At 37.5% G+C, this 10,197-nt stretch overlaps 1 protein-coding gene across 1 annotated transcript in view; it reads left to right on the top strand.

Moving 5' to 3' along the window:
* LOC109915885 (ATP-binding cassette sub-family C member 5-like) overlaps nt 1-10,197 on the top strand; it is a 129,239-nt gene that overhangs the window by 11,783 nt on the left and 107,259 nt on the right. The window contains exons 2-3 of the mRNA XM_048605327.1: nt 581-776; nt 9,292-9,458. Of these exons, the coding sequence (XP_048461284.1) occupies nt 735-776; nt 9,292-9,458 (209 nt within the window). The 5' untranslated portion in view covers nt 581-734. The remainder of the gene's footprint in view (nt 1-580; nt 777-9,291; nt 9,459-10,197) is intronic.

Below are 10,197 nucleotides of genomic sequence, written 5' to 3'. Positions count from 1 at the left end.
CTTTAATATGTAGATTACACCATTTTACTTTGGGATATATAAGTATATGGCTTCGGTGTTCATCACGTTTGGTAATCCATCCGATGGTTTTCTGTTGCGGGATCTTGCTCTGTACGAATTTGCTGCTGATTTTTTAACCACGTGCAAGAGCTCCTTTGTTCCGGCACCAAGTTTCAAATTAAGTAAAGCAGCAATAATAAATACAGGTGTTTTATTGTATAACTTTGTTTCTGTACAGGAAAGGTACTTGTTTCAGAACGTCCGTGATTTTGTTTTATTAAGCAGGAGATCTCCGATGTCTGTGTACCTATATTAGTCTATTACTGCCCATTGTGACGATTTGAAGGAATGTTTTTACTATAAATTTCCTTGTATTGTCACGAAGCCACATGTCTGAATGGTGTAATTTCTAATGAGATGTCATCCAAACTCTGACTATCCCAATGAGATTTTAGCAATAAATTTGACCCCCTACGACAATTCTGTTATGGTTCTTCTGTCAGACATAAGGCATTAAGTCTGATTCCCTTCTCCAGTTGCATTGCGATCTATGTTTATGTTCATGTGATCTTGTTACTAGGGCTCTGAACGTCGCTATGTGATTGGCATTGGTGCTGATGACGACACGACAGGCTTCGGTATCTGCAGTTCCAGTTGGTTCTGATCACATTGTGGGAACACAGGGCAACAGATGAGGACACTGATTTACTTCTGCAAAAAACACTTTGGCTTACATGGAAAAGGCTGAGGCTTGTTTCAGTGATGATCTCAAGACAGTAAGTCCTTATAAGTAGTTTGTTAAGACCTGTACTAATAACCCAGTTACTTTAAATATTTTTGGAATTTCAGAATACATACTCAACAGCTTCAATGCACTGTTAGTAGAGAGCGCATGATTATTGGCTTGCTGAATCTTATAATCGCAACATAACTTGTAACACTTTCGTAATTCAATTTCAAATAAAGTCAGAAGGAAGATATTGAACTGGACCTGGATGCTTTCCTTTCTCTTGCATTTATGCGGCATCAAGGTTTAATGCAGTTTCAGGGGAGTTAATACCACGTGGGTGTCGGGAACTAATCTTTATGTGTTCGCGTGGGTTTTTGCAATATTTGAAAATCGCTGGAGTGTCTTAATTCTGGATTCTTTATGGACGTTATAGTTTGTTATGCTTGTATATTTATACAGTTCAGCTAAATAATAACAAAAGTAAACACTGTGGTTCTGGAAAGTAAAAAATTAAATATGTTAGTTACCGCATCTATGCAGCGAGAACCAGGATTAAAGGGTAGAATTATAGTGGCGGCTAGTTACCCGTGCTTGTGAGGGATTGGGGTTTAAAACTTAGAAAAATTATGACATGTCGGAAATCTACACGATCCCACTTATTGGGGCATATGACGGGTACGTTTTTGGAGGTGTCCGAATAACCCCTGAGTGAATTTTTAAACATGTGGAAAAACAACCGGATGCATATTTAACCCACTACATTTTGGTTTAGACTAAGCTTCCTGAAATAAGGTGAGACAGCACAGGAGAACTGATGATTCTATGAAACTGAAAGGCTGGAGAGGCTTTAAATACTGTATTCAAACAGTACAGCGACTTGTTTGTCTGAGTAAAAGGCCTTTGTTCACATGACCTGTTCTGACAGTGCGTTCCAATCTCTAGAGATAATTTCCAACCTTCTGGAAATTGGGTCTGTTTCTTCAATCCTTTCCCCTCTTGATCTGCATTTTCTTGCTGTCAGCATGGGTGCAGTTGGTGCAGCTCTTTCTGATGAAGAATAAGAGCAGCAAACATCAGGACCAACACCAGCAGCAGCTGCCTTCTCCTCAAAAACCTGCCACTCCAGATGACAGAGCAATAACCTAACAGAGAATAGAGGCATAACTTTCTCAACATGCTTGAACGACAGTACCTCGGAAACTCAGACACTTTTGTGGCAAGCTTTTGCTTATGTCCGTGGCCTCCTCAAACAATGTACATGCATTACTATTGGCAGTCAAAATCACCACAGCCCCAATTTCTTTACCCTCGATCCCAACGAGCATCCAGGAGATAACACCTGCAAGATTTCATAATCTACCGTGTGCAAGTGCATTTCCCAGATGACCGATCCCATGTTTGCCAGGGTTGCCAATTCCTTTTTGCTACGAAGAAAGTGGGTTCAATTCCAACAGGTTCAGTTGGAGTGTGATCACTAGGAGGTTTTCTTAATATGTGTCCAATTTATCCTAGAGGTTTCTGTGATATCTTGATAATACACTGATTACATCTCTGCGTGAAGTCAGGAGATAGCTCCTTCGAGACAAGGCTATCATTTAAAAAGGTGACCGATAACACCTGTGACTGAGAACCCTTGATACTGACACAGAAGAGCCATGTGCATGAGTGATCGTTCTGAAGTTACTGGGGAGCTAAAGATGCAATTCTGGTTCTTGTGCAGATTTGGGGATGCTACTTAGTATGGACCAACAAAGTGTCCAAAATGTTGATGGTCTGCTGTGTCTTCCACAACATAGTGCTGCAAATAGAGTAAGAGCCATTATGAATGTCCCTATACATCCACAGAATTTAGCCCTTTTTGAAATAGTATATGGAAATATGAAGTGAGAGGACCACTTAACTTGATTAAAGAAAAATGGTTAAACCAAAGCTCAGAAGCTATGCTTACAACCTGCATTTCAAGTTTCGGAGCAAACCTGAGCAAAGCATATGAGTTAGCTAAAAGCATTTGAAAGGAGCTCAACAGACAATGAAAACTCTAGCCGAAAAAAGGCTGAAATTCAAAATTTTGTTACAGGAGACTTCAGATTGAGTATTATTCCCTGATTCTGGTGTACTATTAAATGCAAGGTTTACTGGACATCAGTTTGATGTGAAATATCTAGTGAGTACTCCATTTAGAAAGAAACAAGTAGGTGACATGAACACGTTGAAGAGATTTTATGACGGGGACAATAGTCAAGAGACAGATGTACTTATAACAGTGAAAAAGTAAAGAGTGAAATAAAAACAGAAGAACTGAAGGATAAATCAGAAATTGAAAATTCAAAAATTGATCCTCCAACAATCAGATTGGAAAACAGGGAGGCGCTTAAAAAGTTAAGATGCAATTTATCTTTGAGATAGCTATTGAAGTGGCTTACAAAGGCTACTACAGAATTCTAAACTAATTTGTGGTAATAGGCCAGGAAAACCAGTTTTGGCAGTTCTTAACATTAATGTGGGGGATGTGTTATCTGCAAAACAGCTCCTTCACAGACTCAGTCCACAGAAAATATCTCCAGTGAGAGAAGAGATTAAGTTCATGATGGACAATGACATTGTTGAGATGGGTAACAGTAGCTGGAGCTCGTCTTATTGCGATAGTGCAAAAACAAGATGGTTAAAACCGATTGTATATTGATTATCGCAGTGAATATGATAACAAAAACAGGCCCATACCCTCTTCTGAAATTTAAAAGATTGCACTGAACTAAATGAAAATGCACGACTTGTAACAAAAATTGGATTGCTGAAAGGATATTGGCAAGTTATTTTGACAGATAGAGCCAAAGAAATATTGGCTTTTGTAACTCTGGTTGGACCTTATCAGTACAAAGTCATAGCATTTGGAATGGAAAATGCACCAGCAAAGTTCCAAGGAATAACCAATAAAGTCATTAAACTATTATGTAACTGTGTTTACATTAAAAATTAAAGAATGGAGGATGCTGTAAATCAGAGACAAAAACAGAAATTACTGGAAAAGCTCAGCACGTCTGGCAGCTTTGTGGAGAGAAATCAGAGTTAACATTTCGGGTTGAGTCTTTCCTCAGAACCGGAAGGATCACTGGACCTGAAACGTTAACTCTGATTTCTCTCCATAGATGCTGCCAGACCTCCTGAGCTTTCCCAACAATTTCTGTTTTTGTTTGTGCTTACATAAATGTTTGGTTGCTTTTAGCAAAACTGGGAAGAAATTGAGTGGTTATAAAAAGCCAATTTGGTTATAATTCCCACTAAGAGTGAATTTCCCAAAATAGAGATGACTTATTTGGACCATATTTGGGAGTCAAGTCACTTACATACAAGTCACACTGAGAGAAGTGAAAGCACTGGCTTTTTTGGATCTTCCTGTGCCTGGGATAAAATGTAAAATTTTGTGTTATTGTTGGCGTGAGTAGGTTTTGTCAAAGTTATCATGAAATTCAGCACTTTTGACAATTTTTAAATTTTTTTTCAAAATGTCAGAAGATTTCAACGAATGCAAGAGTGTCAAATTGCCTTTGAAAAGTTGAAAGCTGTACTGATCACAACACTGCTTTTAACCATGCCACATTAAAGGAAACCACTCAAATTGGCCATTAATGCCAATGACATCAGTGTGGGAACAGTTTTACTGCAAGATGATAAAATAGAGATTGAACAACCTGTCAGTTATTTTTCAAAGAAACTGACTGCATGTCGGCAAAATACTCTACAGTGGAACGGAGACGTTTGTGACAGCTCACATCACTGAGATTTACATCTCCAACAATGTGGAAGAAACTGTTATTAAACAATTATGGACCACAATCCTATTTTTTGGAAAATTTTCAGGACAAAAATTTACAATTAATTTGAAGCTTAATTCTCCAACCATATAACTGAAAATCATTAATGTACCTGGAAAAGAAAATGATATAGCAGATGCTCTATCGAGAATGCATATGAAAGACCCTGTGTGATGTGGGGTGTACGTATTTATGTACAATATGGTTGCTGTGTAACACATTGTATGTTTAATGTCAATATGGTACTACTGTTAGTGTGAGATAGAAGTAATGGTAAGATAATTTTGATGGGGAATTAAAATACTCTTAAAGATACATTCACATTCTTCTTTCCGGAGAACTGTTATGAAAGGTATGTGATTTATATATGTTTTAATTAAGTTATTTTCCAAATTGGATTTGAGCTAGTGGAATATAGATTTTGATCTGTGAGTCTAAAGGGGTTTAATGTTTAGCTTGTAATTTCTTTCGAAGAAAGAACAGCTTGAGAGAGTTCTTGGAGGCTAATGCAAATTTGTTCACATTGGAGTTTTTACCAGTGAGCAAAGTAAACAGCTCTGCATTAGGCTTTCAGTTTAGAAGATCCGAGATTGATTTTTTCTTTGTTGTTCCCTTCTGATTAGGGGAAACACCTTTAGTTTGGAAAAAAGCTTTTGGATTTCAATTTTGTGGGCGACTTGTATGAACCTGGATGTGGATAACTGTTGTTTCTAAGGGGAGATAGTTTAGTATGTTTAAGAAATAGTTTAAGGAGTGCAGTTTAAAATTCCAGACTAGAAGAGTTTGGCTAAGTCTGAGAACCGACATGTCCAGTAATAACATCAGCTGGCATCACAACAGTACAGATGTATAGGTGTTAGGTGAAGATGTGAGCTATGATGCTTCTTGCATTGTCAGACAACCTGTCAAAGTCCAGACATGAATAATTCATGCTTGGAAAAATATATTTAAAGGATTCCAGAGAACTGGATGTCACAAAAGAATGTAACATTTTGAAGAAACATGAGAACTTTATCATAATTAAAGAAAATAATGATTGATTTAAGACAATGGGCAATACTGAAAGCTGGTTGAACATTAGCTTATAGTTTGAGCAATGCTATTTATTTACATCTTTTAAGAAGTATAAAGTTAAATTGCAGCTGATTGAATTCATTCCTCAGTGTAGTAAATTGCTAACCTGATATTTATTTCATCAATATTTACTGTCAAACTTTATAATGCTACTAATATATTTTGTTTATAGCAGAGAAAGTTTAAAAGCTTACAGCTTAATAATTCTACCATCTCTGTACATCAAAATGCTGTGAACTCAAGATAATTCTTTTACACTGAGGGCATGTGTTTGTAAAATTTGTCTTTATCATTTAAAGTTGAAATAAAATGCTGCTGGACTTTACCTCATGGAAGGAAAGCCAACTCTGAACTTGGCATCTGATTCATTCTGACTGTAGGAACCTGTTGGCTTGCCACTTGTAAATGGATTACAGTAATATTACAGTTTCCATCAGAAAGATAAATGAAATGTAATAAATCTTAATGGGAAATATTAGCTTTCCTTTGTAAATTTCAACATTAAGCAATTTGAGGGTCTAACAAAGGGATGTATGTCATTGAGGAAAACTATTTGCTTATTAATAACAAAATAGGAGGCTCTTTTTTATTTCTGTTTAACTGATGTGGATATGAAATGAATGATGAATGTGTGAGTGCTCTTTTCCAAAGTCTAAGGTAGCCATTATTTATTCTCTTAAAGACATTTTGATGCATGAACTATCAATAGAAATACATTTTAATAACAATTTCTTGAAACTTTCATCTCTTTCTGGTTGTAGAATGTCAATATAATTTGTCCATTCACTTTATGTAAAACATTGGGTATTCTTGGAGAAATAAAACTCTTGAGCTTTTATTTTTGCATGTTGTTTGAGTAAATAATTGATACAGTTGATTACAGTGTGTGACAAACATAGAGATGGGGTTTAGAGTTATAGAGTTATTGCTATGGTATTGTGATGTCAAACTCGATTTAGAAATGGACCAAGTTTTATCGAATTGAAGTGAAACACTATTAAAGTTATGTATGTAGCATACTTAAAGCAAGTATGTTACATTAGTCAATGTAGATCCAGCACTGACTATCGACTGTTAGATGTAGTATTAAAACTAGTGCTTACATAAGAACATAAGTGCATAAGACTTAGGAGCAGGATTAGGCAATTCAGCTCTTTGAGCCTGCTTTACATTTTGATAACCATGATGTGGAGGTGCTGGTGTTGGACTGAGGTGGACAAAGTCACTTCATCTGATGAAAGAGCAGCGCTACAAAGGCTTGTGATTTCAGATAAACCTATTGGACTATAACCTGGTGTTATGTGACTTCAGGCTTTTTGATTGGATCATGGTTGATCGTATCTTGGGCTTCAACTCTACTTTCCTGCCTGTGCTCCATAACCCTTCAATCCATTTCTAATTAAAAATCTTTCGATCAACTTGTTACACTTTCTCAATGTTCCAGCATCCACTGCACTCTGAGCTAGTGAATTCCATAGAGTCGCAACTCTTTGAGAGAAGTAATTTCTCCTCATTTCTGTTTTAATCCTACTAACCCTTGTCCAAAAACTATGACCTCTCATTCTAGATTGCCCCAAATGAGGAAATATCCTTTCTACATCTATGTTGTCAATTCTTGATTGCATCTTATACAACTCAATTAGATCTCCTCTCATTCTTTTAAACTTCAAAGATTATTGCCCTAAACTGCGCTATTCATCGCTGGAATAAATCCAGTGAACCTCCTCGGAATTACCTCCAATACAATTGCATCCTTCCTCAAGGAACAGGATCAAAATTGTACGCAGCACTCCAGGTGCAGACACACCAATGTCTTGTACAGTTGCAGCAACACTTCCCTACATTATACCTATTCCTTTAGCAATAAATGCCAAAATTCCATTTGCCTCCTTGTTAACTGCTATACCTGCATACTAGTTTTCTGCAATTAATGCACATAGACACCCAGATCCTGCTGCACCAAAACACCCTGAAGCTTCTGTCTATTTAGATCATAAGTCGCCTGCCTATTCCTCTGATCAAATGGATAACCTCACACTGATCCTGCCATAAAACTTCACCTGCCAAATTTTGAAAGATTAACTGCCACATTTTAGTTTGTATTTATCAATGGGCTGAAAAATGGCAGATGGAGTTCAATCTGGATAATTGTGAGTTCTTGCATTTTGGTACAACAAACAAGAGTAGGGCTTATACAGTAAATGGTAGGGCCTTGGGTAGTGGTGTAAAACAGAGGGACCTCGGGGTGCAGGTGCATAATTCTTTGAAGTTTGTGTCACATATAGACAGGATGGTTAAGAAGGCATTTGGCATGATTGCCTTCATTGCTCGGTCCTTTGAGTGTAGGAGTTTGGACATTTTGAGGTTGTACAGGACATTGGTGGACCTCTTCTGGAATACGGTGTCCAGTTGTGATCACCCAATTATAGGAAGGATATTATCAAGCTGGAGAGGGTTCAGAAGAAATTTACCAGGATGTTGCTGGGTATCGAAGGTTTGAGTTATAAGGAAAGGCTGCGACTTTTTTCACTGGAGGGTAGCAGGTTGAGAGGTGACCTGATAGAAGTTTATAAAGTAATGAGAGGTATAGATAGAGTTGATGGTAGTTGTCTTTTCTCTAAGATGGGGAATTTCAAGACTGGGGGCACATTTTAAGGTGAGAGGAGAGAGATTTTAAAAAGACTAATTTTTTAAGCAGAAGGTGGTTCGTATGTTTATTCCTGATGAAGTAGTGGATGCAGGTACAATTACAACATTTAAAAGACATTTGGATGGATATATGAATAGGAAAAGTTTGGAAGGATATGGGCCAGAAGCAGACGTGGGACTTAGTTTAGTTTAGATTATAGTTGGTAAGGACTGGTTGGACTGAAGAATCTGTTTCCCTGCTGTATGACTGTATGACTCTATCTTCTTGAATGATGTTAGTGATGTTAAATTATCCCATCATCCCATTTCAGGAGCTCCATGTCAGGTGGAGTTCACCAATATTGGCTAATTAAGAGATTCTTTGTTTGATATGAAATTACAAACAATTTTAACCTTTTTATTATTCATTATGGAATGAGGGCATTGCTGGCTAATTGCCCAGAGGGCAGCTGAGAGTCAACCACACTGCTGTGGGTCTGGAGTCACATGTAGGCCAGACCAGGTAAGGATGGCAGTTTCCTTCCCTAAAGGACATTAGTGAACCAGATGGGTTTTTCCGACAATGGATTCGTGGTCATCATTAGATTCTTAATTCCAGATATTTTATTGACATCAAATTCCACCATCTGCCATGGCGAGATTTGACCCCGGGTCCCCAGAATGTTATCTTGGCCTCTGGATTAACAGTCTAGCGATAATACCACTAGGCCATTGCCTCCCCGAGATTATCTGTATAATCTTCCAATAGAAACTGATCAAATTGCCTAAATAAATTTGATTTGGATGGGCAGCCAACAAACAGATTTCCATTCTGACAATCTGCATTGAATTCAAATCTAAATCCCAATAGCTAACCCAACATAGCATTCAGTTTCTTCAAATGTCACCACTGAATAAAATGCGATTGATTCAGTATAGTAGAAGAAATAAAGTATTCTGATTCAGCATAGTAGAAGAAATAAAGCATTCTTCAACATAATTTACATATTTATTCTGACCCTACAGCTGTGTTTTTCTCTTTTTCAGAATCAGGTGTTTTATGCAAATGCACCTGAAGTACCATGTCAAGAAGAGTTTCCTTGCAGAGATTCTGCTAACTCTAACCTGCGGATACTAGAGGAAGATGAAAAAGTGTTCAAGGGGAAGTACCACCAAAGCCTCCACCTATTCAAACCCTTCCGAACAACACATAAGTAAGTAATTATTTCAGACCAGAACAGAAGTAGCAGAAAGGCACCATACAGTTTGAGGAAATCCAGACAAGCTGTTTCACCCAAGGGAAATTGAGTAGGATGAGCAACTAAGGCTTTTTGATCTGTGTGATGTAACTGTGAGATACAGGTGGGGAAATATATTGAATATGCAGATCTAGAAATTTTCTAATCGACTTGTTGTAACATATCTCCAGGTGGGACTTGAATCCAGGCCTTCTGGCTCAGAGGTAGGGACATTACATGATTAGAAGGAGCACAGTTGCTTACATAGTGAAGGCAAATATAATATTGGTAGCCAGTGTTCAATGGCCCCAATCCATGTTGCACAAATGTAGCCAGTTTTGTGACACGCATTTTGACATCTTAATGTATAATTTATTAACCTTTCACAGGAGTGACTGTGCAGGTACATGACTAACCGTGTTTAATTTGCCAAATGTAGCCAACTGCATGCTACCCCAACCCTTCACATCCCCTTCCAACCGTGCAAACAGTAAGGGATTCCAAGAAGACGATCAAATATGAAATATGTCTGTGTTAAGGAACAGATTTTGCAGATTGATTGTACCTATAAGTTAGAAGGGACATTTGAAATTTAAATTGTCATTTGAGCAAGAAAAAAAAAATGCAATTCGCGATGATGGAGGCAACATATTAATCTTTTAAGTAAGGAGGTGATAGAACAAGGGCTTTATTCTAACAAAGGAAGTCAGAATTT

Source organism: Rhincodon typus, chromosome 14 (assembly GCF_021869965.1).
Source record: "Rhincodon typus isolate 14 chromosome 14, sRhiTyp1.1, whole genome shotgun sequence".
NCBI classification, from domain to species: Eukaryota; Metazoa; Chordata; class Chondrichthyes; order Orectolobiformes; family Rhincodontidae; genus Rhincodon; species Rhincodon typus.
Note: the sequence above shows the minus strand (reverse complement) of the source record. Positions and strands in the feature narration are given on the sequence as shown.